At 34.8% G+C, this 18,050-nt stretch overlaps 1 protein-coding gene across 1 annotated transcript in view; it reads right to left on the bottom strand.

The window, feature by feature from the left end:
- The window catches only part of DNAH5 (dynein axonemal heavy chain 5), a 113,135-nt gene that overhangs the window by 61,768 nt on the left and 33,317 nt on the right, over positions 1-18,050 (bottom strand). Inside the window, exons 22-38 of the mRNA XM_050311536.1 lie at positions 17,644-17,780; positions 16,020-16,221; positions 14,829-15,064; positions 13,404-13,622; positions 12,659-12,721; positions 11,528-11,766; positions 10,757-10,997; positions 10,081-10,280; positions 9,265-9,418; positions 8,429-8,592; positions 7,615-7,771; positions 6,403-6,615; positions 5,354-5,578; positions 3,896-4,068; positions 2,620-2,798; positions 918-1,105; positions 151-345 (exon numbers count right to left, since the gene is read on the bottom strand). Coding sequence (XP_050167493.1) covers positions 151-345; positions 918-1,105; positions 2,620-2,798; positions 3,896-4,068; positions 5,354-5,578; positions 6,403-6,615; positions 7,615-7,771; positions 8,429-8,592; positions 9,265-9,418; positions 10,081-10,280; positions 10,757-10,997; positions 11,528-11,766; positions 12,659-12,721; positions 13,404-13,622; positions 14,829-15,064; positions 16,020-16,221; positions 17,644-17,780 — 3,185 coding nt within the window. The remainder of the gene's footprint in view (positions 1-150; positions 346-917; positions 1,106-2,619; positions 2,799-3,895; positions 4,069-5,353; positions 5,579-6,402; positions 6,616-7,614; positions 7,772-8,428; positions 8,593-9,264; positions 9,419-10,080; positions 10,281-10,756; positions 10,998-11,527; positions 11,767-12,658; positions 12,722-13,403; positions 13,623-14,828; positions 15,065-16,019; positions 16,222-17,643; positions 17,781-18,050) is intronic.

An 18,050-nucleotide genomic window follows, 5' to 3' on the forward strand; every position in this document is an offset into this window, starting at 1 on the left:
AGGACAGCAGAGGGTTACATTACTAAACTTGCAAGTGTCATTCAGCTTACTTAGTGAACATGAATTTTTCCATTTTCTTCACATGAATAATTTGTGACATCATATATAGTTTTCCCCTAAAATTACTTTTTTCCATATGAACATAATCACCTGCTTTGACAGTTGTTCTTCACACAGCTTGTACAGTGTAAAGAATTTCCTTGCCAGTACAACATTAGCAATGAAACCACAGCTAGCCAATTTAACACGAATTATGATTTGACGATCAGGAACCATCATAGCCACTGAACGGAAGTTGATCTTCAAGTTTTCAGGAAGTTCTTGCCGTCCAGCATATCCTGGATTCTGGAGAGAAAAACAGGGTTTGAAGTTGATTGCACCTTGCACAAACAGAAGGATCAACAAAGAGAAGCGTAATATGGTTACAGGTTTTTGGTTTTAAATCACATGAAAAAATGAAATGCCATGTAGATTTAGCATCATATCTCTACAAAATTTTTGCCCCATTTACATCCATAAGATATGAAAAATTTTCCCCCTAAACACTTTAAATCTGAGTTTGTCTTACAGGTCCTATTTTTACTGGCTACTTCTACCTATATCTCCATGGAGGTTCTTCTGTATTTATAGCAAAAGACATACTTGGGGAACAAGAACTTGGCACGCAGAAGCAATCTGAAAATGAGGTAACTTGTATTTATAGTGCTGACTGCGTTTGTTAATTGCATGTGCTTGATGTTACTGAAACAAGTCCCTGTAAACTGTCTTTGAGGTAATGCTAAAGATTCTTAAACTGTCAATGAGTTAATTCTAAAAACTGACTGAGATAAGAATTAGCAAGTACATTTAACATACCAGGTTAGACTTCATTATTGTACAATCATCACTGGCATATCAGAAACTTACTGAATACTTACCATAGTAAGAAAGATGCCAAATTCTGGGTTCATTTCCACATTGTCTCCATCAGTAAAAATAAATCTTTTCTTACGTTCTTTCTTGCACCTCAGCACAATTGCTATTTGCTGTGCAGCTACTGATAGTACTGGTAAATCAATACGATTGAACTCATCAAAGCAACCCCAGGAGCCAGACTGAGCAAGACCTTCAAAGAGAAAAGAAACTAAGCATACAACCATTATGGTGTTAGCCCTTTTTTAGTGCAATTCACAAGCCAAAAAATCAGATTCATTTATCTCAGGGAAAAAAAAAAGTGTCTATTTTTGAGGGTTAGGAAAACAACAAATAGAAGAGTTTTAATTCTTTTTCAAGCAAGAATTCAAAAAGTTCCAAAAGTAAGATTGTAAAGGATACTACATCCTTTGATTTCTGCTCCTTTTCTCAGTATCTTGAATGTTTTCCTATTCCTCTTTACACCAGAAAAAAAATTTATGCAGTGATTCTAAGAAAATAAAGTGTGTTGTCAATAGCTTATTGCACCTATTAAAATGCACAATACAGTTGCTTTCATGAGAAAAGAAGTTAGGGGTCAGCCTGTGCCAGAACTGCATTCTTCCTTAGCTATTTTGGGGAAAATGAAACAAACAAAAAAAATCACCAATACAGACACTTGCAACTACACAATATTCAAGAACATCCACTTGATCTCTAATTTGACATCTGCCATGACTGACAGGTGCCTAAAAAAAAGATGTCATCTGCACCTAGCACACATAGCACTATTCATGCATTTCCTTCTACTGATAGGAACTTTGACATTTGAAGGAGCTGAAATACTGAAATTGGAATTCAAAACATTCTACCAGTTCAGCAATAAATTTTACAGCTTTTTCTTTTCCTCCCTGATTATTTTAAGTGACTTTATATATCTTTTCATATATATCTTTTTGGTTTCATAAACTGTCTTATGTTTTCAGACATTTCTATTTCTTGGAGATGGTGCTGCAAATGTATTTTATATTCATAACAAGATATTAGTTACTAGCATTTATTAAAAGGTTGGAAGTATCTGCTGGTTATGTGTCGATAAAGATGTTCTAGCATTTTTAACTTTCACATAGTTCATAAAATCATATAATCACAGAATATCCTGACCTGCAAAGGACTCATGAGTATCAACAAGTCTGATTCCTGACTTCATACAGGGCTACCTAAATTTAAACCATATATCTAAGATTGTTGTCCAAATATTATTTGAATACTGAGAAGCTTGAGACCCTGACTACTTCCTTGGTGAGTTTGTTCCAGTGCTTGACCACACTCTCAGGGAATATCCTAGTATCTAATCTTAACTTCATCCATTGCAGTTCAAGACATTCCCCCACGTCTTATTACCTGACACCAAATCAGCATCTCCTTCTCCACTTCCCCTCATGAGGAAGCTATACACAGCAATAAGGGCATCCCTCAGTCTCCTTTTCTCAAAGCTAAACAAATGCAATATATTCAGTTGTTCCTGTTAAGTCATGCCCTCTTTCACCATCTTTGTTGCTCACATTTGGAGATATTCTATTATTTTTATATGCTCTCACATTGTAGGCCCCAAAACTGCACGGAGTATTTCGAGACGAGGCCACTCTAAAGCTCAGAATAGTGAAACAATCACTTCCTTTGATCAGTTAGTTATACAGCACACCTTGGGATACAGTTGACTCTTACCTTTGAAGATCCTCCCAAGCCCTCGGAAATCCATCTGATCTGAACAGTTGAAGACCACCACATATTTTCCAAGGCACCGTCCCATATCTTTGATGGTTTCAGTTTTTCCAGTTCCTGCAGGTCCCACAGGTGCTCCACCCATGTTCATGCCCAAAGCTTGAGCTAAAGTGATGTAACATCTAAAAGGCAACAATCAATCATCACTTAATGGGCTGCCATGCACAGTTTTCTGTATAGAGCCAGAGGAACTTACTCAAGTAAGGTCTGATTTAAGGAGAAAAGGAAAGTGCTGAAATTACATGCCTCTAATTACAAATTAAACCAGTAAGGAGGAAAATCCTTCACTCAGTCTCTGATACGGGGAATATTAAGCTTCACCTTGTTATACATAAAGTGAAAGAACAGATAAACCTCTATAATCAACAAACTGAAATATCTCAAGAAGGGAAGTAAGCAGATACAGAGAAGCTGCCTAATCTTAGTTTGGTTAGCTTCGTTCATTAATTACTTTATCTGAAGTAGTTACGAACTACATTATACTATGGAATACAATAAGGAAAGACAGGTAAACTTTCTTTTCTCATCTACCTTTGAAATTGCATCACACAGTGCATCTTATTTTCATAAATGAAACATGCCTACATAGTGCAGCTAATAATTATATCTCAAGACAAGCTCTAGAATTTTCCGTATGGAATAATAAAAAACCCCAAACAGGACAAAACAAAACAAAAACCCCACCCAATGCCCTTATTTGCCAATGCTAGCTTATAAAGCATTCTTAGTGTTATTCAAGTCAGGTAGGTTGACCTTTCTGATAATACGGTTGCAATTCTTTCAACATCCTTTTAGATCAAAGATCTCAAATCTATTACACCTGAATAAAAATGTTTTTCCTGCCTATTCTTCATGTTTTCCTTAGTTTGCCTGTAAACACCTACTTTTGTCCTGTACCTTTCTCTGAATATTGCATCTGTTGGATAGACCTGATCCTCCAGTTTATTAGCCTCACATACATAAGAATCAAGGTCACATACATCTCGTATGTGGGAATCATGCAACTATGTGTCAGAAAGTAAGCTGGACGTTAGTCATATTGTAAGGCACAGAAACAAAAATGCTGAAGTATTCCATGTAAAATTATTGACTTCGACAAGACCGTGAAGGACAAACTCTGCAGAGATCAATTTTGCATTCAAGAGGATTTATTAAATTGCTCTTGTAAAAGCCTAGGTTTTTCAGTAAAGAATAAAGGAATAAAATAAGTCTTTTTCACCTGTCTGTAAGAGGCGTTATGACAAGCCTGTCAGTACAGCCCAAGAATTCATTCTGGTATGTGAAACTCACATCAGTGATCTTAATAAGCATTTTATCAGAGTCTTCCTTAAAATAAAATCTACACTGTTTCAGCCACTCAAAGTCCGTAGGGCTCTTGATACGCATGCAACACTAAGAAAAGAGGGAAAAAAGGCTGCAGCATTTATGGATAACATTTATTTTCCCATTTATATTACATCATTTAGGTAGTACTGCAAAGGCAGCACTGCAATCACGATGACACACACAGATATAGAGAACAGTTAGTAACACAAGAATAGTCGAGACCCTATCTTTTTACCACAGAAATTGCTAACGTTTCATTGTTGAAGCCCATAGGAAGGCAAAGGTACTTTAGGTTCTAGATGAGTGTGTCAAAATTCTAACTACAAATACATAAGCCTCAAACAAGAGTCATTACAATCAGTTCAATGTTAAAATTGCCATTCCTTTTAGTCTTCTCTACCACTTTACTTTTACATGAGTAGAAGGCACATAATATGATACTTGATTTTGAAAACTGCCATAAGAATTGTATAAAACCACGTGCAAATTGGAGAAAAGGTATTTCAAGCCATTGTCATAATGCAGATACTATTTAAGAAATTCAGATCTGGCAATAACTCACAGTTGATAAACTGAATATTAAAACAGGGTTAAAAAAATGTCCTGTATGTTTTTCAAAAAATTGTACTGCACATAAAATGATTACAACTTAAAACAAATGATTCTACAATGAAAAGATTGGTGCCTGCCTATAAGCAATGGGTTAAAACTCAGTAATTTTTTTCTCAGCTTAATTTTAGAATCAAGTCCAGGGTTTTGCATAGGTAAAAGGGCATGTTAGCTTTGAGTTTGATTAAGCTAAATGCTTTCATTTTCCTAATTTTAGCATCCTGTGTCTGCATGAGAAGGTGTGAAGTGAATAAATAAATCCCTAAGTAGTAATTAGATATGCTATTGAAACTAGAACAGAGGAGATAGCAGCTTCAACCAACTTCAAACTTTTCCCTGTACTGTAATTTTATATTCATTTTATTTACTCATGGAAACTCACAATGCAGTCCAGAGAAAGAACAATTACTTGTAACTAAATGTGTGAGGAAACAGAAGTCCCTAAATGATCATACAACAGAGGTCTCTAACTTAAGTGGACCAACATGAAACATTGTAAAATTCTGCTACTGCTTGAGGGAGGGGAAAACCCATTGAATTATTTAAAAGGAAACTAAGACATGGTTTGAAGCAACATCAACATTTTTATAATATTCTAGGTCACAATCATTATAGTCCTGAAATTAAATCCTTACCTTATGAGGCAGGAATTCATAGGTATAGTAATATTTTCTTGCTATCATTTCACATTGTTTTTTGTGAAAAACACCTCATCGCTCATCGCAAATTTTTTAATACTTACAAGACCATCAAAAATGTCCCTCTGATGCACATGAATAGTGATTAATGTCTCATATTTAATTCGCTCAACGGGACTAAGGTCTTTTGTTGTCATGTCTATCAGCATGTTTAGAAGATCCAGGAAAAACTGGTTCGTCTTTTGCATAACTTTTTTATCATGCTTGGCATTAGTCAAAGCTTCTTCTGAGTCTCTTGTCCAAATCATTTGGATCCCCAACAACCCAACCTTAGAAAATACAAAAGTATATGCTTCATAATCTTTTCCCTTTCACCTAAAATGTACATTCACAGACACAGATAAATTAAAGAAATGGTTCTCCTCTTATTTGTATAAAATTATTTTTCATATATCCATACAGAGGTCATTCAACCTATGCATTTGTTTTATGAGTCCCAACTCCCTTCATAAACACACAGTTAAGTCCACACTTCAGTCTTCTAGATACTGACTATGATGCATTGGTGATATGATATAATTTACAGCATATATACAAATATTTATATATAATGCAAGTAATTATATAATTATAATTATATATAATTAATATACTATATATAATAATGAACCAGTGAATAATTAATGCTTCAAATTAAAAAATTTTTTCAGTAATTCACAAACCCTTTATTCCATCTCACCCAACTTTCCTGATCATGAGTGAAGAAGTTTCTCCTAAGAATATTATTTTCCTTCAACATTACTCTTAGTTTCAAATTTTAGCAATACACAGTGTTAGCCTAAATACATGAGCAATCATAAAATATTTCAACTTTTCCTTCAATAGTCAAGTATTAAGCTTGTAAAGAAATAGTGTTAACTTCATTACATTAATTTATTGCCTTTGGGACTATTTCTAAACAAGAGCTTCAGGGCAAATTTTCTTCTTTTGGTTTCACATATGAAAGTGAAGTGTAACTTAAAGACTGAGGTGATCAAGACAAATTTAAATGTTAGTTTTTTATTTATAACACTGACTGCAATTTTGATTGCAAAGACAAGAAAAAACATGATACCTATCTGTGAATAATTCTTCATTAACTTAACAATATTACCTGGGCCGGGTAAGTAGAAAGAAATTCAGTAATCTGGAAATCTGTTTCCTGAATGTCCAGAGCTGCCTGGTGAATAACATGATGCAGCGAAAGCTGGGATTCCTTCAACAGAGAACTAAGCCAAACTTCCACACTTCCTTCAGCCATTACAGGTCTAGTCAGCTCTACAGTCTCACCCTCTTGTGAACTAATTGACAATATACGATCATATATCTAATAAAAGCAAAGCAAAAGCATTTTGTGTTTATAGACGAATTGTTTATCTTTACAATAAATGCTACATTTTTCTGCAATCAGTTCATTAAACTTATTTAGACAGCTACTAAATTATGCCAATTTGCTCAGTGAAATGGAAAAACAATTACTTTTGTTATGCAGAAAGACTTTAAATAAAACACTGTCAAATGGAACAAGAAGACAACCCCCAATATGTTGACAGGTTCTGAATTTCACTTAAGTTTCAATGGCAATTCTGTGCAATTTGCTCTAAGATGACCCTGCTTGAGCAGGGGAGTTGGACCAGATGACCCACTGCGGTCTCTTCCAACCTTACCCATTCTGTGATTCTGTGACAACATCCACTTTCCAGTCACAATGTAGGAAACCTTCCCCCACTACTGGTGGGTTAATACCCTAACAAAATTTACAGTCTTAAAATAGAAAATAATGGAAACACAAAAGTTAAGGAACACGGGCAATTAAAGGAATTTCAAAAGCATGAGGACGTAATTTCTAAGAAAATGTATACACAGAAAGAGAAAAAAATGTTGCTATCTGTTCTTGTAAAGGGTATAAGAAAAGTGTTCTTTCAACACTATGTCTGAAGACATATTAAGGAAATCTCAGAAATCTCAGAAACAAGTGAGACTCTAGACACACTGCTTCTAACAATGAAAATTGAATGGAAGATTACAAATACAGGCAAAGAAAAGATACAAATATGCTCACAAAGAATCAGAAGCTTATCTGGGTGTTTTTTCCTGAAACCTAAGCACTGGTGCAAATGTTTGGTTTGCTATTTTAAAGTTTTACTGTTACGTAAACAAGGATATGAAACTAAAGCTTAAATGAAGAAAGCCTACTTACCAAACAGTTGATGAACATGGTAAAACAGTTCAGTGCCTTATGCACCCAAGTAGCTTTCTTGTTTAACAAGTATCACGCACTGTTATTGTGAAGGAACGTAATGCTGAGGGTATGGGCAGTACATACCTTTTCATGGAACCTGACAGTTTTGATGTTATCAAAGATGTTCAGCAGATGTGCCTGTATGTTATGAGAGTCTGATGCCTGGCCAAGAATTTCTAAGAGAGCAGGATCTGACACAAAGAAGAATCGTGGAAATAAAAGGCGCTTTTTCTCCAGGTACCTGCATTTTTTAAAAAATATGGTGGAGAAGCCGGGAAGGAGTAAGGGAAGATTGTAAGTGCATAAGGTTAATTTATAAATCCTTTTCTCTTTGAAGGTGGTATTTCTCACAATTTATCGTACCAATTTGTAGCTGTGGATACAACAATTTTTATCCAACATACATTCATGTTAAGTGTCTGCTTTAAAGCTCCTCTCTTAACACCAGAAATCATTTCACAGAAACCTTAGATTATTTGCTATGATCTAAACACCAGTAAAAAGAAACTAAATAAAATGTTTTTACAAGAAGTCTGTTACTTGCTATGTAGAACCCTCATGCTAAATTTCTTCCAGATTTGTGAAAGGTCTGAATAGAACATACAGATCTAGAGTGCCTTCTGGATTGAAACTAGGCTGAAAAAAGCTTTGGTTTTAACAGAGAGAAACAGTGAGTGGCAGCTTAGTCACAAATCAAATACTTATCAGTGAGTTGCCAGCAATTTCTCTGGAGGTGTTATATCATCCTGCTAACTTGTTTGCTCAGTTCAACTGATTTCATAGTAGAATAAGAACATGATCTTTGCACAGTTCATGGCACAGTACTCGAGCAATTGCTCTTTCCCTAGCTACACAATGCACAACCATCTGGTCAAGACTGGTCTTGTAGTAATCTTACCCTGTGAGTGACTTCTGACAGATTTCAAGTTGTTCCAGTAAATGTGGTAATAACTGTCCCATGATTTCATCTCCAACACAGCACTGAACAACATTGGGTGTTTCATGAGCTCGGGTCATGATCCTTACCCAGGATTTATCAATGTTAGAGAAACGCTTTGCTTCCTGTTGAAACATGACAATGAATGTAGAAGGGAAGATTTGGACCAAGGAAGAGAAAAGAGGGAAAAGGCACTTGCTTGCAGAAATGGTACCCAGTAATCTTCTCACTCATAATCATGTGTCTTCCTGAAATTTTTCACCTTAGAAAACCATAGTTCTTTCTGCTTACACAATTCAGCTTAGTTCATACTTGGCTGTTCAGCCAGCTACTACTTTCTCTTACTATCATTCTTAGAGCAAAAACGAAAAACTCATTAGTCTTGAATTGAATGCTTCAAATATAACGGGTTTTTTCTAAAAACATAGGTTAATTTTTAATTTGAAATGCTACATAGGAAAGTTTAAGATACGGATTCCTAGGTACTATTAGGCTAGTGGTAGGTACACTAAGCTAGCATATGTAGGTTAGACTACTACTTAACACAACATTTGAATACATATTGGTTAACAGCTTTACAATCTAGAAATAAAAAGATCAAGCAGCTCACACAATTTTATTATTCTTTCTAACACAATACCTTCCACTGCCATTGCTTACCTAATTTCTTAGCAAGAATATTTTTGTTAACTACCAAAAAAATGAAGTTTATGTTCCTGCATCAATTATGACATCACAGTTAAATTTTATTTTTAAAAGATAGATAAACAAACTGAAAAAAAGGGATGTCTACAAACCTTTGGAAGCTGCTTTGCTATGTCACCACCAACAAAAACAGCTTCTAAATAAATCCACAAGTTCTGCACTGTCAGCCAGTTCTCAATGATAACTGTTGTGTTGGAAAGATAGTGTACCCATTTCTGAATCTGTGTCTTGAAAGGTGTGTTGTATCTACAAAAAACAAACAAACAAACAAACAAACAAAAAACCCACAACTTTCTTAATTTCAAGAAGAAAACAAGATTCTTGAAAACTAGTATAATACTCGCAAGGATGAGGAATAATTTTATATATTTTATATTATATATCATTTTATATATTTTTCAAGTGAAAGCATAAAAATCTATACTCAGTTCAGCTAGTTGGTTGTCTAAATAAAATCAGCTCCAACTTGCTGCTTTGTACACATGGTGCATAGCACAGCTCTGATCCAGACAAACTGAAGCTCACTTTAACTGGGATTTTCAGCACCTTTGGCATGAGGCAATGACCTATCACAGGGGCAGAGTAGCAGTGCCTGTAATGTCCATGGCATGCCTGCCACAACCAGGTAGTGTTGTTCTCCCTCATATCCCCACTTTCTTGCATCAATGAAAAACTGTCCACTTGTTTACTCAGGCAGCCTGAACTGCATCCATCTGCTTTGAAAAGAACTTATTGGAGGGATACACACAATAAGAACTAGCCCATGAACAGTTCAAGGACAAGCAAGTTATCAGGTTTTATCTAAACATTTATTTTCCTTCTCCTCTGTGACAGATTTGTTCAATAAAACAAATATTTTGCTAATATTTTAATCTCTCCACTCATTCTTCCCCTCCCTTTCCTGTTACCTGTTATTCATGAGAGAACCAAGAATCATCAAGCTGTCCTCCATGGTAGCAATTGTTTCTGATGTGCTGTCCCCTCTTAAAAGAAGCTCCCCACGAGTTTTAAAGTTTGAGAAGATAAACGTTTTATTATCCCATTCAGATATCACTTGTTTTAACTTCTGCTCAATGTCTCTCTCCTTCACAGCACTTACGCAGATATCCTTTTAAATAGATAGGATGTCAAAACAAGCTATGAATGCTTCAAGTCTCTGATATACAAATCTAACACTTACTTCCATTAACTCTAGGTAAGGCTAATGAGCAATTACTTATGAAGCGGAAAGATCTACAGATATAAAAACACCATAGCTAATAATCTGCATACCACATCACGATATAGTCAACTTCAGGGAGAATAAGAGAATAACATAGTGATTACTTTTCATATCTTTAATGCTGCAAAGCAAGGCACCCTTGCAAATTAACTCCCAGTTAATGATTTGAAGTGGCATGATTTGAAAAAAAGTTAACACCACAATATATTTGTGTTGTTATTTTATACTAAAAGTTAAATTGATAGTCCATTTATCTGTTCTTTCTTTAGAAATATTTTGTTTTCCTTTTTGCTGCTATTACTCCTGTAGGATTCAAGTAGGTTGTTTTATTTCATGCATCCTTTTTTCTTCCTTCATAATACCTCTATATCCTCTTTATATCTTAATAGTGGAGCTTCCATTATATCCTTCAGCTTGAATGTTTCACTTTCCACATCAAATCTGTGTTCAGTGAGATCTGCAATCTGCTTCCAGTGCCGAGGCATCATCACTTTATTTGACATACGCTCAAGCAATGGGCAACATTCACTGAAATCCTCAATGGTCTTCTTTAGGTCAAGAAAGGCCTGCCATTCCTTCACAGCACGAGGAAGTTTACGGCACCTATGTAGAGGTAATGCAAGCTTTTTCAAAAAGTTTCAAATATTCTTTCTTTAAAACCAAGAGTATACACTTTTAAGAGTAGAACACGTACCTTCCAAATTCAGGTTACCTGTTGTTTGAAACTTCTGTATGTGATTCTGCATGTGAGAAAACCTGTTTCCAGTCCATTTCAATGACTGATAACTGGGCAGGTACCTACAGACTCCTCTTAACAGACTGTAGCTGCCTAATTCTCATATACTCTGTCCAAGAGATCTTCAAAACCATTTGATTTAATCTTTTAAGCAGGCTCATGATATGCACTGCTCTGAGCTCTAGAAAAGCCCTCTTCCTCAGTACATGCAGTTTAATTCTTTTAATTATTTGATTTCTGGTTTGATGAAAAGTTCAGTTTCTATGCATGTAATAAATCCCATTTACTCTGAGTAAATATATACTCAGATATGATTATTGGTGTTAACCAATTATAATCATACTTAAGAAGTAACAAAAGAACTTAAGGCAACTTTACCAATGCAGCAGTTTCTCACCTGTTCTGAAACTCCAGAAGTTCACTGTTAATTTTTTCAATGTCTAATTCTGACCAAAGAATATCATAGTAGCCACTAATTGTGTCAATGACACTGTTATATAATTTATAGAGTTTCTGTAACATATTCAGTTGCTTCTGTATTTCAAGCAGTTGGGGATACTGAGTAACTGGCAAACCAAAAAGATCTTCCCCACCTGTACAAGTAATATATTTCCGAAAAAGATTATCAAAACGATTCTAAGAAAGAAAAAGAAAAAAAAAACAAAAACACATTAAATCAAATAAAATCAAATAACTAAGGATTCAAGATCTGGCATTATGCTTAGAGCTCCATTAGAGACTAAAATCTAGGAAATAATAGAAAGATATACAGAGATAATAACAGCTTACACTGTCAACAGTTTTGTCAACAATTTTCATAAGAAAAGTAAGTTTTTGCTAGCTTGGAGGCACATCTTTACAAGTTGACAGGAAAGCCATTTACTTCATGTGACACAGTGACAGAACAATAAGTGCTACGATTGCACTTGAAAGAGGTGGAGCATGACATGCAAAGCAAAGAAAGATGGATATAGCAAATTCTACCTCTCCATGTGTGCAAATCTTTTATTAAAGGGTTGAAGTAAGAATTATTGCCATTAAAGCAGCAAGGAAAAACATATTCAAATTTATATTTCAATTGCAGTATAGCTCAGAGAACATAGTAGGAAGTCAAATGAATAGCACTATGGGAAAAGGAAAAGTGTTGGTAGTCATCATTACAGGAATAGATATTAATCATAGTACAAAGAAACACTTCCACACACAACCCCCCCCCCTCCTCCCCCAAAAAATAACCACAATAATTAACACAGGAATAGCCTATAGTCAAATATACTAAACTTGAATGCAGGATTTCATCAGGATATTTGAATATGGTAATCATTATCTATGCAGCCTTTCTCTTAACTCCTATAAAACCAGCATTTTTTGCAAAAGCATAGAAAAATTCCAACTCAGTTTTCATTAAGTTAAAACAGACTTTGCCAAATAGTAACCCTATGTATCAATGAAAATTAGTTCAACTACTGTGATTCATTCTCAGAGTCTTTAGATGTTAGCTTAAGTTACGTCTTGGAATTAATAATACCTGAAATATAGTAAGCCTGTCACTGGCTTCCCGAGGCTTTAAACCAACCACCAATGGCCCATTCTAAAAAAAAAAAAAAAAAAGTTAATTTAGAGGGGGAAAATAGTCACAACTTACTTACTTTTAATCAGCATTTTCTGAATGTTAAAGTCAAACATTTTTGCAGCCTCCAGATTCCCGGCCTGCATCAAATAACAACTGATCACAGTTCCCTTTTAGAACAAGCACTTTTTCTAAAAACAATTGAAAAAAAGAAAAAAACAAAACAAACTAAAACAAACAAACAAAAAACCCCACAACAGTCTTTTTAATGTTGAAATTGTCATTATAGTGTAAAAGCTGGGTAATCATAGCTCCTTTTTCTAGTATAAATCAGCATTACTTAAAAGATGATATAAGAATAGTTCAGCTTCATACATTTATATTTTGTACTTATATCTAGCATCAGAAAACACTTTAATTTCTCATTAATTCCAGTCTTCACATTTGCTCATGCTAACTAGCTGTTTACCATAAACCTAAAATATCTCAATTCTTAATCTCTAAGTGATTACCAGCATTACATACTTCAGTCACATACAAAACAATAAGCAAAGCCTGCCCTGCGCTGAAACTCAAATACCATATTAGTAAGAATAAATATATTCAACTGTAGAGGTCCATCCCATTAGTCAAATCCAAAATCTTTCCATGCCCTCACTGTTCCTCAAAAACTCCTCTAATACAATAAAATATAAATACTCGCCTGATCATAATCTGAATAGAACTGTGCACAATCTTCAGTAAAAGTCTTCACAGCACTAATAAGCTCTCCTCTGAAGTTTGGCTGCAAAGCAACGAGCTCATTCTGTACCTCATTTGCACGGATTAGCAGTTTTTCCCAAGTGTAATGCAAAGTGTCCACCTTTTCTGTCTCTTCCTTGGCAACAAGTAGATCATATTTGTTCAACATAGCATAGGATTCCTGTCAGAAGGTTGGATCAAGATATATAAAATGATAACTTAATTTGATATACATATATGCTAACATTTTAAGTTTTTAAGAACAAAGAATGATCTGTTAGGAAATCTGTTCTTTTTTTGCATATCCATTATACACAATCTGGCAAACCAATACCAAACCGGAAGAAACGTCAGAATTTGATTATCTCAGAACATTGATTTCCTCTTGCACCACCAACCCATGAACACTCCACATATTGAAACCCTTTGTCAAGTTTCACAAAAATATAACTGAAATTGACTTACTATAAATTAGCATGGGGTAGGGAAGCAATGAATCTGTGGCATAACAGTTTTGAAAAATTTAGTATGAAGTGGAATTATTTCCATTTATGTTTTCCAGTTTGATCAAACTGCAGTTAAATTGCAACAATAGAAATGTAACTATCTGTCCTCCGTGCCATTATGTGCAAAATACATCAAATTCCCTTTCAAAAACCTGTAGTATGGCTTCTTGTGCCTAGGGACTTGAGGCTCCTGATTGCAGAACTGGAAGCTTACAATAAAATTATGGGCAATCAGGAATCATGAACATGTCATAGGAAAAAAGAATTCTACTGAACAACTCATCAGTGGTGCATTTTGCCACACTACCACCTTCTCAAATACATACTCTGGTCAGGAAGGCAGAGAAACAGTTACCATCTGGTTTTAATTCTGCCATTTCTCAAATGTTCAATAAATGTATTCTATAATTTTCACTTCTTTAATGAAGTCAGTTGCTTATGTTTATTTCAACCTATGATACAGTTGACTCAAGTAATCACTCTCGCACATTCTCATATAGCCTTCCTAGCATACAGATTTTCCTCCTCTGTAGGTTAAGCAAAAAATAAAATAAATTATGAAACTCATTCCTTTTCATACACAGGCTTCTTCTACAAAGTATGAAAAGCTTTCTTGCATTAAATATCTATATTCTCATCTTCCTCTTACCTACATCACTCAATTTCTGCACTGTTCACTGAACCACCACTCACCTCTGCAAGTTTACATTTGTTCAAACCAGAAATTGCACAAAAAGATTTACAGGAACACAACAGGTCTGTCACCCAACATTCAACACATATTAAACCATACATTTTCAAAATGCTCTGTTAAGCTTTGACCCAGAAAATAACTGTTCTGTTGGAAGAGTACCCATACACGTTACATTCCCACCAGCTACCTCAATGGGCCCAACTTGAGACTCTATGGAGATCTGTAGTTCTCTGATCTCTTTTAAAGCTGACATGGCTATTCTGATATCATCCAGGTCCGTGATGTTGCGATTTAACTTCTTGCCAGTTTCCTCTATAAAAGTCAAAATTGCTTCCATCTCGGTTCGGTACTTCTTATTACAATGGTACCCCAACAAAGTCATCCAGGCCTTGGTTTCTGATCTCAGTGCTAGCTTCAGATCAGCTACAAACATTGAACAATTAATAGATATTAGATATTGTAGATATTTTTTAAGATGTACTTTTTATCTTTTTCAGATCGTGTGTTCTCTTTGGTGCCAGTTCCATTTTTTCAGTCTAACCTTCATGTACAAGAAGATGAAATCATATGGACACCTTTGAGTGGTTGATATGATTGCTTGCAATTCAAGATTATTTCCTCCTAATCCTCTCAGAATTTGTCATCTTTTCTACTGAAAGAGCAGCTAAAAACATTGAATGATGAAGAGATACTAGATACTGTAGATGTTTTTTAGGATGTACCTACTGGAAAGATATGGTTGGACTCCATACTTGTCATCTTGTTCATATGTCATTATACAAATTTCTGTTCTATACATCACTAACAAATTGATTAATATTCTCATTTATGTCTAAAATATTTTCAAAAATTAATCTTTAAAAAAATAACATGGGGAAAAGTAAGAGCTTGATTATGGAAGCTGAAGAAACAAGTTTGATCTGACACTTAATGAAACCAAATGGTCCATCAATCACTTAGCTTTTTTAAGTTTTATCTGCAGCATCAGTGGAACCAAGTAACTGTTAAATAGAAGGGATTCCAGCTGTCTTATTGCATGCAGCCAGGTAAGGAGAAAAACAACTTATCATCTTACTCCCACCAAATATGTACCCCTGGGAATCAGTGACAGAAGGATAGGAAAACATCTACAATCCACCCCATAAAGTGAGCAGAAGCATGCCGGTGGGGGAAGAAACTCCAGCTGAGTCTCATAGATATCCTTAAGTTAGTGTTTTGTTTGCATGCATTTGTAGCCAAAACAGCAAACAGCCCTTCTCTCTCTTTCTCCTTCCCATTTTAACCTAGTTCATCCATCCAAAACTAAGCCACATCTCTCCTTCCTACTGAAAGATAGAAAGTATACATCTCTAGAAATAAGTGAAAAGTTGAACTTCACCTGTGTACATTGCAATAGCTCCCACACAGATGTATTCAGGCTCTGAATTGATTTTTAGGTCCAAGTATTGGAAATGCAGAATTTCGGATTCAAATTCAGTTAGCAATGGGTTTCCCATAATTAATTTATCAATGGTTTCCTCCTTGTCCCTCTGCCATATATGGTGGTAACAACTAAAACTCTCCAAAGCTGTAAGAACCTCCTGAAAGACATTAGAAGTTCAAAGAAAGATTCTCAGTATCACATGTATAGGATATATATAATTTCTTAGCAGCTGCTCATTAGAATACATCAAGAACTCCATAGTGGAGCAGGTTGAATCATCTCACTAAATAGAAGGTTGCTGGTAAATTTATGCTAAACTAAGTTCCATTAGGGATCACAAGCCATGCTGATTACACTCAACTTGTCAGATCAGTTTAAGCATTTTTCCAATTAAATGATTCTTCAGTCAATAAAATCTTAGGAATCTATCTGAAGTAAAACACTCCTTAAAGACTAGGATACGGTACACTTGTCCTTCCCTACCATTTATTGGACTAGCAACTGTAACCTGAGCTCCAGGGTCCAACATAACAAGAACAATTCATTCTCAAATCATGAAGTTATGAGACAAATTTTTTTTACATTAATTTTTATACTCCATTCATGTCTCTTTGATTTGAATATCATTTAAGGATGTGCAAGAGAATTATTTTTCTAGTTCTCAGGAGTTCAGAAAAACATCAGAAAAAGGTAAATCATCATCACTGCAGCTAATAAACAAGTAAATGAGAGATGACTGGTACAAGAGATAATTCACATTATGATTTATCGTAAATATAGTGCTTTTAGATATTTAAACCTGGTTCACTGATAAAAGTTTCAAATTACGAAATATTGAGTATCAAAATACCAAGATAACTATCCACCATTATCAACGTCTCCTTAGTCTTCAGCATAAGCCTGTATGTCACTGTGCTAGTTGTGCTTAGTACCACCGAAGTCACAATGGCTTGAGTCAAAAATTTTTTACCTGGCAAGACTCTTAAAAGGTTGGACCACCCTTGCAAGAAGCTGATGCAGTTCCCTAAACAAATATTAGTTCAATACCTACAGTTTAATAAGGATTGCATAGAATAAGAACAAGACAAATAAACAATGAATATCCCTTAAGTTAAATCCTAACCTCCACTAGCAAACCCTATGCAGCACTTTACAAATGCCAAGCTGAAAGTCAGTTTTCTTCCAAAAACCTCATAAGCTCTTCATAATGGGTCAGAAATCTTGCTGGTTTCACTAGAATTTCTATTCGAACAAAACTGTATTTAACACACTTTTATTATTATCAGTTGTCTATTAAATCCACACAACACAACTACGTCTAGATTTTTTTATGATGTTTCAATTTATAAAATATTCAAAACCTCACAAATTTTTAAACAGAGTAAACTTCACGCATGTTACACCTTTAAAGTGTATTTGCAAATTTTCAGCCACATCTTCCATCCACCATGCTACGCTTTTTCATTCTTGTGTTTAATCAGCACTTTAAATGCCCACCCTTATTGCCCAAGGTAGAAGTAATTAAAAGTAATACATTATTATCCCTTGGATAGTTGTATTAACATCTCAATTGGCTTACCCTTTTTGTAGAACTGATAGCACTACTGAGTAGAGATACTAATTTAATAATTTCTTTGTTCTCTGAAACACTCTTGAAGTAGTTTTGGCTTTGCACCGCATCAGACAAACTGAGTGATGCTGCGTCTGATACACTATCTAAAAAAGTAGATTCAAATACAAAAGCAGCGTTAAGACAGACATACTGTTTAGGTCAAGTAAATTCCTACAAACAAAAATTAATTACATATTTTTCAATAAACATGCATTTGAAAAGTTAGCTGTTCTTATTAATCAAAAAGGCAACTAGAAGTCTAGGAAGTCAAGTTTAATTGCCACAAATTCATAAACCTCTCCACTTTAGGAAAATTGCTTCATCTAGGTACCCTGTCAAATATGGAACAAATTCCACTCCAATCTTTTAAATAT

The sequence above is a fragment of the Myiozetetes cayanensis genome, unplaced genomic scaffold, assembly GCF_022539395.1.
Source record: "Myiozetetes cayanensis isolate MyiCay16 unplaced genomic scaffold, myiCay2020 scf1, whole genome shotgun sequence".
Taxonomy (NCBI): domain Eukaryota; kingdom Metazoa; phylum Chordata; class Aves; order Passeriformes; family Tyrannidae; genus Myiozetetes; species Myiozetetes cayanensis.